This window comes from Myxine glutinosa, chromosome 7 (assembly GCF_964187855.1).
Source record: "Myxine glutinosa chromosome 7, kmMyxGlut1.1, whole genome shotgun sequence".
NCBI classification, from domain to species: domain Eukaryota; kingdom Metazoa; phylum Chordata; class Myxini; order Myxiniformes; family Myxinidae; genus Myxine; species Myxine glutinosa.
In genome coordinates, this window is record NC_136267.1 from 157552463 (window position 1) to 157568624 (window position 16162).

A 16162-nucleotide genomic window follows, 5' to 3' on the forward strand; every position below is an offset into this window, starting at 1 on the left:
TCTGGATGTGGCTCCGTTCTTGGTGGGAAAGTGCGCTTGTTGGTTGGCGGGAGTAGGCCCCAGTCCGCCATCGTTTCACGAGGCCGCGCCCGTTGGTGCGAAGTAGGCCTTCCGCACGAAGCGAACAGCAGGCGTGTGGCCCATTCTTCCACGCCATGCTCGTCCACCCATCATCCACATGGAAAACTGCAGTTCCCGGGCCACGGCTGTGCCTCCTCACGACCGCCAGCAAGATTTCCAAACACGGCCGGTCACGATCACTTCCTTGAGCCCGAGAGCAAAATGCCACCGTTCGTAGGAGGTTCAGGGCGAGAATGCGCAAGAGCAACCAATGACGGTCAGAGCGTTCTGAACTTCTCACGCGTAAGAGGACAAAATGTCGGGAACACAGTCTTTTGTTCCTCGGGTTCTGACGTCATCTCAACACGTCTCCGTCCCGACCCTATCAGCGAGTTCCATCTTACCCGTGCTTCCCTTCAATCAAACCCTGCCCAATCACTGCCCTTCTGGGCGTGGCCTCGCGGATCTTTCGTCCGGTGTGCTTCCAAAGTCGGGGTAATTAGCACTAGTGCTTCATGCATTATTTCCTGTAGCGTTTTTTAAATTAGGGGTGTTTAATGGACGATTTTGGCTAGTGTCTATGGTGTCGTGCCAAAAGGGACATAGGAATAAAGTACAGAGGTAACGACATACAGGGGATAAATTACCCATAATCCCTGAGCTAATTAACATACCCCACTCCTCGTAATGGGGACGAAGGTACACTTACACGACACACGGGCTACTGGATCCCTACTTATCGTACATCGAGGTGGTTCTTCTTCTTCGCGACAGTCGGAGCACACTAATCTATACAACCCACCTGGTCAATGGTATCACTACCCCCTACAAACGTAACAATATTAAGCAAAGTTTACAACAATGGAAAAGCGATGCGACCTTGTTATTGCACCAAAATTGTCACAAGATCAACATCCAGAGAAACGTCAGACAAGGTGACATGATCTCAACGAAATTGCTCCCAAAAGGAGTTCCAACAGATAAATTGGGAAAAAGGAACAAAAGTCAAACGGCAAAAACTATAAACCACCTGCGATTTGCAGAAAATATTATTTTGATTTCAAACAATGCTGCTTATAATGCTTTCAAACAATTGAGAATTCATGATGGAGGAGATACATTTTCAGTCAGAATATTGGGCTAAAATGAATATGACAAAAGACCAAAATCATGTTCAACTGAGCCTATGCAAGACAGCAAGAAATCCAAATTGATCATTGCAAACATGAAGTAACCAGCGATTACATTTACAGAGGCAAACTAATGCAAATGGATACAGATCACTTCAGCTGTCTCAGCACAACAAAAGGACACAAGAATAGAAAAAAGTGTAAAAGATGGAATCGTTTTTTTTTTTTTAACAGAAAAAGCAATCAGACAATGCAGACCCTCACCAGGACTTGTTTTGTGTGGTGTTTGTGTGCTGGTGGTAATTAATCAATAATGTGTGGAATTAAACGTAATTTATACGTTTTAATACACAATCTTCTTCTTCTTCTATCTGTCTTCCATACATATAAAAGAAAGTTTTTGTTTGTTTGTTTGTTTGTCTGCACGTGCTAATCTCCTGAACGGTGAAAGATAGGAGGAAACCTCTGAAACAAAAAATGTCAGGACGGGCCCCGGGAAGGTTATAGGCTCGGTGAGAGGCCGGTCAAGGCCGCCTCGGACGGGCTGGGCCCATTTCGCAATTAAAAGCTGAGCTGAATTATAGTAGTCATTCTTCTATGGCCGGGAGTAAAAGCTGAATTATAGTAGTAAATTCATTCAAAAAGAACCAAAAATGTCGGGACAGACCCCGGGAAGGTTATACGCTAGGTGGCGAGGCCCTTCGAGGCCGCATCGGCCGGGCTGGGCCCATTTAGCAATTAAAAGCTGAGCTAAATTATAGTAGTCACTCTTCTACGGCCGCGAGTAAAAGCTGAATTATATTAGTAAATTCGTTCAAAAAGAAACAAAAATGTCGGGACAGGCCCCGGGAAGGTTATCCGCTAGGTGGTGAGGCTGGTCGAGACCGCATCGGCCGGGCTGGGCCCATTTAGCAATTAAAAGTTGAGCTGAATTATAGTAGCCAATCTTCTACAGCCACGAGTAAAAGCTGAATTATAGTAGTAAATTCATGCAAAAAGAACCCGGGCAACGCCGGGTGCTTTCAGCTAATATATATTATATATGTATGTATGTATGTATGTATGTATGTATGTATGTATGTATGTATGTATGTATAGATACTGTATATATACAGTCACGTGAAAAAGTAAGTACACCCCATGTAAAGTTTTGACTTTTTCAACATATTTCAACATACAGCTATTTGATCTTCATTTCAACAATATTGATAGATAAAGGTGATATAATATAACAAATATCATGAAACATTTACATTTTGAAGTCCATTGTATAATTTAAATAAACATAAATGCAAATTTCGCATGTGGAAAAAGTAAGTACACCCCTACATTTATCACGACTTCAAATACCTAAAATTAGAATCAGGTGCACCAGCTCAGATGCAAATGATTAGAACATCGTTAGAGAAGATCTTGGAGGAACCTGTCTTATTTAAACCTCAGACATTTATTTTGGTTTGCTCTTTGTTGTTGAAGTGTGCGGCGTCACCATGCCTAGATCAAAAGAGCTCTCTGAGGCCTTCAGAAAGATGGTTTTTGATGCCTACGAGTCTGGGAAGGTATTTAGAAAGATCTCCAAACAATTTGAAATCAATCATTCGACTGTCCGGAAGATCATCTACAAGTGGAGAAGATTCCAAACAACTGCCAACTTGTTCAGGCCAGGCCGCCCCAGCAAGTTCAGCCTGAGAGCAGACCACAATATGCTGAAAGAAGTCTCTAAGAACCCCAGAATGTCATCACGCGACCTACAGGTAGCTCTTGCCACTGTTGATGTCAAAGTGCACGAGTCTACCATTAGAAAGAGGCTGCACAAATTTGATCTACATGGGAGGTGTGCCAGGAGGAAACCTTTGCTGTCCAGAAAGAACATCAGGGCAAGACTAAAGTTTGCCAATGAACACCTAGGCAAAGACCAACACTTCTGGAACAATGTGCTCTGGACAGATGAGTCAAAGGTAGAGCTATTTGGCCACAGTACCAGAAGACATGTTTGGCGAAAACCAAAGACAGCATTTGACCACAAGAACCTGATACCAACTGTAAAGCATGGTGGTGGAAATATTATGATTCGGGGCAGCTTTGCCGCATCAGGGCCTGGACAGCTCACCATCATAGAATCCACTATGAATTCTTCATTGTACCAGAGGGTGCTTGAGGATAATGTGAGGCCATCTGTCGGAAAGTTGAAGCTCAACCGAAGGTGGACCTTGCAACATGACAATGACCCTAAACATACCAGTAAATCCACCTAGGAATGGCTGAAAAGAAAAAAAAATGGAGGGTTCTGGAATGGCAAAGTCAAAGCCCGGATCTAAATCCCATCGAGATGTTGTGGGGGGATTTGAAACGAGCTGTGCATGCAAGAAACACCATCAAACATCGCACAGCTGAAAGAATTCTGCATGGAGATGTGGGCAAAAACTTCTCCCAGTCGATGTCAGAGACTGGTAGACAGTTATAAGAAATGCCTACTTGAGGTTGTTTCTGCCAAAGGGGGCAATACCACCTATTAGAACCAAGGGTGTACTTACTTTTTCCACATGCGAAATTTGCATTTATGTTTATTTAAATTATACAATGGACTACAAAATGTAAATGTTTCATGATATTTGTTATATTATGTCACCTTTATCTATCAATATTGTTGAAATGAGGATCAAATAGCTGTATGTTGAAATACTAGGGCGTGCCCGTACGTGGGTGCAAAAAAACATGCGTGCAAACAACAACAACAAAAAAAAACTTTGAAACCACGTGGCAGTAACGACCACAGAACCCCCCCCCTCTATTTACATGAAATGGTTTGGTCCATTCGCAAAGCCAAAGCGAACGGCTTGCGAGTACGGTAGAACCCCCCCCCCCCCTCTATTTACATGAAATGGTTCGGTCCATTCGCAAAGCCAAAGCGAACGGCTTGCGTTACTTTTACTAATAGCTCGGTAACTACTTCTCCGATTAATATGAAACCTTGAAAAGGCACATCCTCGGGTCCCCAGCAATATACCTGGCAAGTTTCAAGTATATCGGACCCGTGGTTGTCGAGAAACAGCGGTCACAGACACACAGACACACAGACACACACACACACACACACACACAGACACACACACATACACACAGAGATTACTGGAATTATAGATAGATGTTGAAAAAGTCAAAACTTTACATGGGGTGTACTTACTTTTTCACGTGACTGTACACATGTTCCAATAGTACGTAATAAGTCGACATTCTCATGTTCCAAAAATATGTAATTAGTAGACTACACGACAAAAAAAAAAAAAAAAAAAAAGTTTTGGAGGGGAGGGGTGAGATTGGATTTTGAAAAGTGTACGATTAATGGGAAACGAACATTTATTGCAAAATGCGTTTCTTGAGACCTTCGAGTCAAAAATACATTTGAGGACGCTGAAGGATGGGTGGAGTGCTGGAGAGTTTAGGGAATGAATGAAAGATGCACTATAAGAGATGGAATTTTTTTTTGGAATGAATAGATTTGGTGAGCAAGTCGAAAGCATCCTTTTATAGAAGAAGAAGAAAAAGGTGTTATAGAATATGACAGAATACAGTTCTTCAGGGGACAGATTAGACATTTTTTTACAATGTGATCACGTGATCACAAACAACGTGGTCGAAGAACGAACGAACAAAAAAGAACAACGAATAAACGAATAAGAACAGAGAAGGAAATATTTTTTTGGTTTTTTTTTTTGAGGAGATTTTAAAACAAGGAAGTATGGGGTGAAAAGACCGGGAAAACCAGAGACCAGAAAGTAATTGCAGCGCGATCATTTCGTTAATTGACGTACTCCAAAAGAACATAATTAATAGACATATTCACATTCCAGTGGTACGTAATTAGGAGACATATTGACGTTTCAATAGTTAGTAATTAATAGACATATTCAAGTCCCAATATTACGTAATTAGTAGACTACATGTTCCATTAGTACATAATTGATAGACATACTAATGTTCCATAAGTACATAATTAATAGATATACTCACATTTCAAATGGTATGTAATGAGGAAAAGTACTCAGTTCCAAAAGTACATAATTAATTGACGTACTCACATTTCAATTGAACGTAACTAATACTCACGATCTGTGCATTTTGCACAGATCCCATCTGAACCTGGTGTTGGCTTAGCGGTTAGGGTGCCGGCTTGGGATCCTAGGATCCTGGGTTCGAATCCTGGTCGATCTCTGAATTAACGCCAGGGGGGTTGACTCAGCCTGTTCATCCTTCAGAGGTCGGCAAATTGAGTACCAGTTCACTGGTAATTCCCTGTGTGTCGCAAGAGGCAACTAACAGGGTTGGCGGCAGGAAGGGCATCCAGCCATAAAACATTGCTTCAAAAAGGGGACCACCGTGCCCAAAAAAGGCCAAGCCCTTCTCTGCAGAGAAAAATGGCCTCTAAAGGTGGTTCTTTGTGCAGACAAATGGACCAAATGTAATAACCTCTCCTCCAGCGAGGATAAAAACGAATCCAGTTGGATACATGTCAAGTACAGACAACCAATGGACAAGTTACAAATGGAAACCCAGAGAAGGGTGTCGAGGAAATAGATGACAACTGAAGATTGCACGTAGAGACTAAAATGAAAAATTCACCGGATTACAAGGGCAGGGATTGCAGAGAATAGATCAAGAATGCACCATATTGAGGGATTACATATTGCAATGGAGTGAAAGACATGTCGAATATGGATGTATGCATGCGTACATTCATCTAGTTATTTAGTCTGTACGTGTGTGGAATTGTACGTATTTTGCCACAATTCCCGCTCATCTGTGTTATAAAATTCTGCACTCATTGAATAAACACAATGACAATCATTCTTTATCAAACGGCTTACCAGGTACAATGGAGTGCTCTGCTTCTGAGGTTTGCACTGATGGATCCTCTCCTAATCTGGCCTGAAAAGTTCGGCTTGAGACCTGGAACGATCAAAAGTGGAGTATGTTGTGAGATGACACAAGTCTCGTTACCTGTATCCTACTATACTACTATTAATTTAGCTTTGACACAAATACATTGTTTTATTTCAGACACTAAGCATCAAAAAGCTAATATTATATATCGATCAAACAGGTTCAAGTGGAGCACCTTACCACTGTTAAAGCATTTAAATTGCATCAGATGTGGCAATAAATGTGAATTCTTGCTGCCAGTTTGCGGGCTCGATGACAGAAGATGCCATTTACATTTTTGCTAGCTCCATCCCTATCCAGGTTAGAATCCCATGCGGGCACGGGAAACTTGCCAGTGTGATGTTCTCTCCCTCTGCCTCTTTCCTTCCACTCCCCATCTCCCTCTCCTTCTCCCACAACCCCTCTCCTTCTCCCACCACCCCTCCCCTGCACCCACCCCCTTTCCCTCCGCCTCTCCTTCTCCCACCACCCCACCCCTGCACCCACCCCCTTTCCCTCTCCCTCTCTTTCTCCCACCACCCCTCCCCTGCACGCACCCTCTTTCCCTCCTCCTCTTCTTCTCCCACCACCCCTCCCCTGCACCCACCCCATTTCCCTCCTCCTCTCCTTCTCCCACCAACCCTCCCCTGCACCCACTCCCTTTCCCTCCTCCTCTCCTTCTCCCACCACCCCTCCCCTGCACCCAACCCCTTTCCCTCCTCCTCTCCTTCTACCACCACCCCTCCCTTGCACCCACCCCCTTTCCCTCCGCCTCTCCTTCTCCCACCACCCCACCCCTGCACCCACCCCCTTTCCCTCTCCCTCTCTTTCTCCCACCACCCCTCCCCTGCACGCACCCTCTTTCCCTCCTCCTCTTCTTCTCCCACCACCCCTCCCCTGCACCCACCCCATTTCCCTCCTCCTCTCCTTCTCCCACCAACCCTCCCCTGCACCCACTCCCTTTCCCTCCTCCTCTCCTTCTCCCACCACCCCTCCCCTGCACCCAACCCCTTTCCCTCCTCCTCTCCTTCTACCACCACCCCTCCCTTGCACCCACCCCCTTTCCCTCCGCCTCTCCTTCTCCCACCACCCCACCCCTGCACCCACCCCCTTTCCCTCTCCCTCTCTTTCTCCCACCACCCCTCCCCTGCACGCACCCTCTTTCCCTCCTCCTCTTCTTCTCCCACCACCCCTCCCCTGCACCCACCCCATTTCCCTCCTCCTCTCCTTCTCCCACCAACCCTCCCCTGCACCCACTCCCTTTCCCTCCTCCTCTCCTTCTCCCACCACCCCTCCCCTGCACCCAACCCCTTTCCCTCCTCCTCTCCTTCTACCACCACCCCTCCCTTGCACCCACCCCCTTTCCCTCCGCCTCTCCTTCTCCCACCACCCCACCCCTGCACCCACCCCCTTTCCCTCTCCCTCTCTTTCTCCCACCACCCCTCCCCTGCACCCACCCCCTTTCCCTCCGCCTCTCCTTCTCCCACCACCCCACCCCTGCACCCACCCCCTTTCCCTCTCCCTCTCTTTCTCCCACCACCCCTCCCCTGCACGCATCCTCTTTCCCTCCTCCTCTTCTTCTCCCACCACCCCTCCCCTGCACCCACCCCATTTCCCTCCTCCTCTCCTTCTCCCACCAACCCTCCCCTGCACCCACTCCCTTTCCCTCCTCCTCTCCTTCTCCCACCACCCCTCCCCTGCACCCAACCCCTTTCCCTCCTCCTCTCCTTCTACCACCACCCCTCCCTTGCACCCAGCCCCTTTCCCTCTTCCTCTCCTTTTCCCACCACCCTTCCCTGCACCCATCCTCTTTCCTTCCTCCTCTCCTTCTCCCACCACCCCTGCCCTGCACCCACCCCTTTCCCTCCTCCTCTCCTTCTCCCACCACCCCTCCCCTGCACCCACCCCCTTTTCCTCTTCCTCTCCTACTCCCACCACCCCTCCCCTGCACCCAGCCCCTTTCCCTCCTCCTCTCCTTCTGCCACCACCGCTCCTCTGCACCCAGCTCCTTTCCCTCCTCCTCTCCTTCTGCCACCACCCCTCCCCTGCAGCCACCCCCTTTCCCTCCTCCTCTCCTTCTCCCACCACCCCTCCCCTGCACCCAGCCCCTTTCCCTTCCCCTCTCCTTCTCCCACCACCCCTCCCCTGCACCCAGCCCCTTTCCCTCCTCCTCTCCGTCTGCCACCACCCCTCCCCTGCACCCACCCCCCTTTCCCTCCGCCTCTCCTTCTCCCACCACCCCTCCCCTGCACCCAGCCCCTTTCCCTTCCCCTACCACCCCTCCACTGCACCCAGCCCCTTTCCCTCCTCCTCTCCTTCTCCCACCACCCCTCCCCTGAACCCAGCCCCTTTCCCTCCTCCTCTCCTTCTGCCACTACCCCTCCCCTGCACCCACCCCCTTTCCCTCCTCCTCTCCTTCTCCCACCACCCCTCCCCTGCACCCAGCCCCTTCCCTTCCCCTCTCCTTCTCCCACCACCCCTCCCCTGCACCCAGCCCCTTTCCCTTCCCCTCTCCTTCTCCCTCTCTTTGTCTGTCTCTCTAATGAACCATACTATTCACAGTGTCGGTGCCATCTAAGCAGCTTCCTGAGCAAGGGGTATACTGGGTGGTTTGTCATTGCCTTCCTGGCAGTAGTTCGGGCAAGAATTTCTCCAGGGTGCTGGCGTTAGTTCCCCTGCTCTTAGCAAAGAATGCCGTGGAATCTTTAACGTCCACCAACTAATACCGACAGATGGGTCACTCAGCTTAATGTTCACCCGAGGGATGGCGCACACAGATTGATGAATGACCCTGCCTGTGAAATACCGGGATGACAGTTTATAGTTGGGCCGAGATTCAAACTCGGGCAAGACAGCTTCGAGCTGGGTGTGAATACATTTAGGCCATACCTCCGCCAGGCTGAACAGTTTACGTTTTGTATCCAATGCTATGCCGGATCTGTATCTATACCTCGTAAAGGAGCTAACACATAGAACATGTCGCAAAGCAGACAAGAGGCGATGACAGAGGGAAGCACAGCAACAGTAGGGAACAGGGATATCAGGAGATCTGTGGAAGAGATAGGGCTGGGGTGGGGTACACAGGATAAACAATTTTGACACCACAGGGACTTTCAGGAAAGAAAACAGGGAATTTGAAGGAGGTGGGTTTTGGGGTGGATTAATGGGGGTCGAAGAGGTCTAAGTGTTGGATGGGGAAGATAAGAGATGGTGGTGAACAGCTGTTTTAAAGATCTGGAGGGAGGAGTGGGATTCAAGAGAGTGAGGGAGTTTGTTCCAGATGCAGGAGAAAAAGGGGAATGAAAGAGTGAAGGTGAAGAGAGGGTCTTGTGTTTGGAAGTTTCACCAGAAGAGCGTTGCTGGCAGATCTTGTGTGTCATGCAGGAATATTTGGGGGACAGAGCACAGAGAGAGCTGGGGGAGCAAGGCCGGAGAGGAGCGGTAGAAAACAGAAAGACCACCAACCTGCCTGTGGTGAGAAAGTGAAAGGCCCTCAGAATCAGCTTCATCGTGGGAGATCCCAATGATTCTGAAAGCTTTGGTTTCTACAGTTTGAAACTGAGCTAGGTGTGAGGCAGGAGCACCAGCACTCCATCAAGCTGCGGATGAAATCTTTGTATGTGGTGAGAAGCTCAGGTGTGCCAAGAAAAGACTTCGCATGACGGAGGATGCCCAGTCGGCGACTGGCATTGGAGGCCAGTTTGGAAATGTAGCCTTCCCAGGAAAGATCATGGCAGATGGTGAGACCTAAAAGCTTGAGTGATAGAACTTCTTTGGGAGAATTGTTGAGAAAGTAGATGGGAGGGTTCTCCAGATGGTCTTTTTGGAGAGACATAGTGAGAGTGTGGGATTTGTCAGGATTGAAAGACGTGTTCCACTTGTTTGACCAGCTTGTAATTTTATCCAGGTATGCATAGAGTGAAGAGGCTGCTGCCTGCCGATCTGAGGGTTGAGATATGGAGCGGAAAAGAGTGGAGTCATCAGCAAAATGATAGAGAGGATTTTCCAGAGTCGGAGAGATCATTGACAAAGATCATAAAAGCACAGGACCCAAAACACTACCATGAGAACTCCAGACAAGACAGGAAGAAGAGATGATAGATTTCCATTGAGAGTCGGATATTGACTGTAATAGTAGAGGAAGCAAGTGGGCCTTATGTGGAGATTTACATGGATACAATAAGAGGAGAGTTTGGTAAGCAGGTTGGGGTGCCAGACCGTGTCGTAGGCGCGAGATATGTCAAGGAAGACGGCTCTGATCACATGTCTGGCATTGAGGACATTCATCCATTGATGAGAAAGCAGAAGCAGCATGTCCAGGGTAGAGTGGCCTGGTATGAATCCAAATTGATGATTTGAAATCAAGCCATTGGAGAAGAGGATTTAATGTCAGAAGCGATGATGGATCCATGACCTTGCTGATGATTGGCAGCAGGCTGATTGGTCTGCAGTTGAAAGGATGTTTTTGCACGTTTTTTGTGTAAAGCATTAATGTTGGCTGATTTCTAAACATGTGGCAGATAGCCTTGATCAAAAGAGTGGGTGAATAGCACAGAGAGAGAGGGTGTGATAGCACAGCAGAGTAGGTTTTTAGCACGCATGGACTGATGCCATTTGTTCTGGTTGCAGAATCAGAGTCGAGGTTTGAAAGCCACTTCTCCAACTTGCTGGAAGAGAAGGACACAGAGTCCAGGAGCAGCTGGGTGTGACTGAGTGAGTTGGGTACAGAGAGCGATGGGTTTGGGACACAATATTTTGAGGAAAACACAGAGTTGAGGCATTCGGCTTTTTCACGGGCAGTGTCAGCTGTGGAGCCATTTGAGGTAAGGGAGTGGATGGAGGGGCAACAAACACCAGAAACAGACTTGACCAGATGCCACCAAGATTTGGAGAAGGGTTTCATCACACTCCGAGTGCTGTGCAGGTATGCAGAGAGAGAGAGAGAGAGAGAGAGAGAGAGTGGGTGGGTGGTGGGGGTGTTATGGCTAGGGCCCTGGCTGACTGCAACCCCTCCCCTTACCTTTCAGTATAAAACAACTTATTATGCAAAGGTCAGTGGCAGATCCCCCAAGACCTAATGTAGTGAACTACACTAGAACATAATTGATCATTTTCTCCTATGAACAGACTTCATCACACTTTTAGGTACAAAGTTGTGCAGTATACAAATGCTGAACTGTAATTTCTTCCCTCCCCCCACCCCTCCCCTCTTGCCTCCCCACCTTCATGAGCTAGTCCTCTGCACATACACACTGTATTATCCCCTGCTTATCCAACTGTTCCATGCTTCTTTACTGTCAGTAAAATATCCATCCTCTCCTGTGCTGTTCAGCTTTTCCACAAGCCCCAATTTTGTATAAAACAAAATGGGGGGGGGGGGGGTGGGGGGGGAGGAGGGGGTGAGGGAGGGGGGAGGTGGAGGTGGGTGATGAAGAAGGGGTCCGATTTTAGAAGACTCTCTATGCACCTCTCACCTGTGATTCCTCTTGATCTGGAGAAGTTTCTGGTGGGACAGCTTGAAATGTCTCCTTGATATCCAATGCCGATCTGTCGAGCACCTTTACTTCATGCTGGCCTATATTTTTCTTATTCTGTAGTTTCCTTGCCATGTAACTTTGCATTCCTGCAAACCAAGGGGCAGGTGATAAAGAAAGCATGCTTTCAGCCAAGTCCAGTGAACCTACTCAGAATACAACATGAAAATTCAAAGTTTACCTGCAATTTTATACACACTATTCTGCACCATTAAACTGAGGAGCATCCATGTTTAAATAATGCAGTAAAACTTGTTAGATTCCCAGGTGGTCTGTTTGACAAACAGCATGCCCAATGGAGTTTTACAAGTGGGACATGTCCATGCATGTTTGGGTTGGTCTTATCTGTGTAATATAAAAGATTAACAGATAAGCCGGTTCCACCTGGCTGTTGGAAGGGAATTAGTTTGGAATAGAGTGTAGAATATTTAGGGAGTTTGAAAGGAATGTCCTTTGACACATAATGGCAGGGGCCTGTGGAAATTCCTCAGGGTTTTTTTTGACAAAAACAAAAACAAAAAAACAAAACAAAAAAAAACAAACGGACACACAAAACATACAACAAAGGGAGCAGGAGACAATATGGGGAGAGAGAGGGAAGCACACAAGTACAACAGCAGAGAACAGGGACATGTATTTTGGGTCTTTTAAGTTTTTGGGTCTGTAAGGGTCTTTTGGGTCTTCGGGATTGTTAAGGGTCTTTAAGGTCTTTGGTCTTGGGGGTATTTAAGGATTTTCATGCTCTTTTTGATCTTCTGTGTCTTTTTAATCTTCTGCGTCATTTGGGTCTTTTGGGTGTTCACTCTTCAGGGTATTTAAAAATCATCAGAATCTTTTGTGTCTTTTTGGTCTTCGGGATCTTTTGGGTTTTCGGAGTCTTTTAGATCTTTGGAGTCCGTGGGGTATTTTAGTGTCCTCTGGGTCTTCTGTGTATTGAAGGATATTAGGGGTCTTTAAGGGTCTTGGGGAGCTTTTGTGGTCTTAAAGGTCTTTAGTGGTCATGGTGGTCTTAAAGGGTCTTCAAAGGTCTCGGGGCCTCAGCAGTCTAAAGGTTCAAAAGGTACATTCCAATAGGATATAATTAATAGACACACGTAATGAACAGACAGGATGTAACAGATGTTCAAACAGTATGTAATTAATAGATGTATATTCGCATGGCTAAATGGATGGACGAATCCACAGATGGACGGACGGCTTCACCAACTGCGTTTTTTGGTTTTATATATTTCAATATAAAGATAGACAGATTGACCTAAGAATTTTTTTTTTTTTTTTTTTTACTTCCTGCAGATGTGCAGACCAACGACTCTAAGCATATACACCATGTACAAAACAAAAATGAATACAAGCCAAGATTGCATGAATAAAACATTTTCTAAACCTATGCATGCACAGTGTGGGCCCAAGAGCTCTTAAATGAGGTATCACTCCGCCATGTATGTGGTGTGATTATGACGTTTACACTGATCAGATGCAATCAGAAAATTGCATATATATATATATATATATATATATATATATATATATATATATATATATACATTCCAAAACTCCGGCAGTGCGATCGAAACTGCCATGTTCGTTTGCAGCCCCCGAATCCGTTCGGGGGTAGTCGGGGTCACCAGTTTAGGAGTCGTGGACGGCGAGAGAACGAGGCCATTTGGTTGAGTTCAAAGCTTGTTTATTCGTAACAGAACCCAGCACACTCTGTCAAGCCCGTTTATCGGGTAGCAGTATATATAAGCACAATCAAACACGTCATGCCGGAGCGTTTGCCCGGGAAAGGGGAGTCTGGGCATGCCCGGGCGGCCTGGGCGAGCCCGGGAAAGGCGAGTCTGGGCATGCCCGGGAAAGGCGAGTCTGGGCATGCCCGGGCGGCCTGGTCGAGCCCGGTACAGTGATCGCTCCCTGGTTGCGTCTTTGGCAGGTGTAAGGCGATTGTGTATGCTCAGCGGCAACCGCTACAACATATTTGAAATGAGGGTAAATATAATGGAAAAGCAATTACATCCAAATCAGAATCCATCACAAATGTAAAATTATCATTTTACCTTTTTGTTGAATATATGCTGGTGAATGTGCCATTGAACACATTTCTGTGTTAAGTATGATGACGCTCAGGAAGAAGAAGAAGCCTTACCACCAACTTTGACCGCTTCCGGAATTGTTTTATTATTTGTGTTCAAATGTCTGGTGATCGTTTTGTATTTATTTATACGTATGTGGACTTGTATATAACTGTTATTCATCAAAAAGGCTTAGGCAATATGGAACGATTTTTAAAAATCCAAAAAAACGAACTTTTGTTTTTTTTTCAAAAATAAAATAAAATACATATTCCCTAAAACACTCCCAGGCACTCAATGATGAACCTCTGAAAGTTTGACGAAGATCCGTTCTGCTATCTCTGACAGAAATGGCAACAGAGACACACAGACCAACAGCTCTCATATATATATATATGAGCTCTTATATATATATATATACAACATGCATTTTAAGGCCATGTTCCCTGCTAGAGCGGGGGTTAGCCTTGCGGTCCCCATGACAATCTTCTCCATTTTGCCCTATTTTCTGCATCTCTCCTTGTTAACCCCCTTGCCCGCATTTCTTCTTCCACCATCTTTAGCCAAGTCTTTCTCGGTCTTCCCCGTCCTCTACTTCCTTCTACATTAACTTCCATCACTCTTCTCAACCAGTCACTTTCATCCTTCCTCAATACATGACCAAACCATCTCAACCTGTTCCTCTTCACAGCATCAATCACAGGCAATATTCCCATCATCTTTCGCAATTCATCATTTGTCTTCCTCTCTCTCAACGATACTCCGCACATCCACGATACAAATATATATATATATATATATATATATATATATATATATATATATATATATATATATATATATATATATATATATATATATATGTGGGTATATGCCCACATTTTCCACCATACTCACTCCACACCATCCATTCCATACTCCATTTATCCCAGACCATTTATTCCTCACAATCATTCTCATCTGGATTTGCACACCTGTGCCCACACACCTGGTGCTTCCTGCACCCTCCTTCCTCCCAGGCTTCTTCATTCATTCAATACAACGCACAATCACAATTAATCCTCATACACTGCTCCATACACTTCCACGCTCAATACAACTCACAATCACCTCACACTTTTCGCAATACACTTCTAACTCTCCAAACTATTGCCTCAGGCACCCAAATTCTCCCACGCTCATACACACATCTCTCCCGAGCATTGCCCCTCAATTCCTCATTTGCTCAACATGCTCACCCGCAAAAACTTCCATACCAATTCCTCATTCAATAAACCACAAACACACTGCATCATCTAAGCTGACTACTTACCTTCTGAAACTCGCGCTTCCCCGTCGCCCCTTATGCTATTGTGCTCCCTCGTCGTTATAATCCAACTACCCTATGCTACGTCCCCGACTACCTGTACAATGTCGCGACATACCTCTACCGTTACCTATGGTCATTTCTCTAGATCCCTATATATTATCCAAACCCTCCCTGGCTTGGTTTTCACCACCATAACCCCATAACTAGTGCTCATGTGCCCAGGGAGAGGGGGTGGGGGGGGGGGGGGGTATGTGAGGGATGGTGGATTTGCCATCCCTCCACCTCGGGCGTCTCCCATTATCAATTTTGTCCATCCAATTCCAATTCTTGCCAATCCAAAATCATCTGCCAATCAAATTTTGCTCATCAATTTTCACTGCTAATCATATTCCCTATCCCTACTCGTCCATTATTCTGAGCCTCGGTACGTCGTTACATTCTCAAAGCCCGGCTTCGCAAAGCCGAGCAATGACTTCAGGTGGTTTGTCTACCGTAGGTTGGGTCCGTCCAGCATTTACGATTCTGGGGAGGCGGCATGCTTGGCCCGAGATTCCACGCACCATCTCGGTGCGGATCCTTGCGGTCTCCAGCCCGATGGCTCAATCTCGCCCGGCCGGAATGCCGCAACCACAAGGGGGCACCGCTCCGGTCCCTCCTACCTGCCCTTGAACCGGACCGGTCGCCTTGCCCGGCAAGGCCCGGACTCGACCGTGCGGGGCGGGGCCAGGCCCGGATCGTGCACGACGCTTCGAAGAGAAGCAACGCTGCACCGATCCCTGCGGGCTCCCGCAATACCCAAAGCCCGGCATGGACCGAGAACTCGCGTCGGCTACGGCTAACCGTTGGTCTAACCGCTGCTCCGGTCCACGTCGATGCCTTACTCGCATGCTCACACGCATACGCGACCCTTTTTACACTCACCAAGCCCGGCGTCTCAGCGCCTCTCATGCATTCCACACACTCCGTCCATTCCACCACCGCACTCCTTGTAACACACCACACCTCTCGCGCACCTTCTTGCGCACACTTGTCGTTCGCACACTTCCTTAACATACCTCCTGCACACCGTCTTGCGCACTCTCCCTCGGTACGTACTCCGTACCACTCATGGGGGTGCACTCGTGCATCCACCCACTCACG

At 47.0% G+C, this 16162-nt stretch overlaps 1 protein-coding gene across 1 annotated transcript in view; it reads right to left on the reverse strand.

Moving 5' to 3' along the window:
• MYO3A (myosin IIIA) overlaps positions 1 to 16162 on the reverse strand; it is a 256573-nt gene that overhangs the window by 45542 nt on the left and 194869 nt on the right. The window contains exons 27-28 of the mRNA XM_078782456.1: positions 11585 to 11733; positions 6056 to 6137 (exon numbers count right to left, since the gene is read on the reverse strand). Coding sequence (XP_078638582.1) covers positions 6056 to 6137; positions 11585 to 11733 — 231 coding nt within the window. The remainder of the gene's footprint in view (positions 1 to 6055; positions 6138 to 11584; positions 11734 to 16162) is intronic.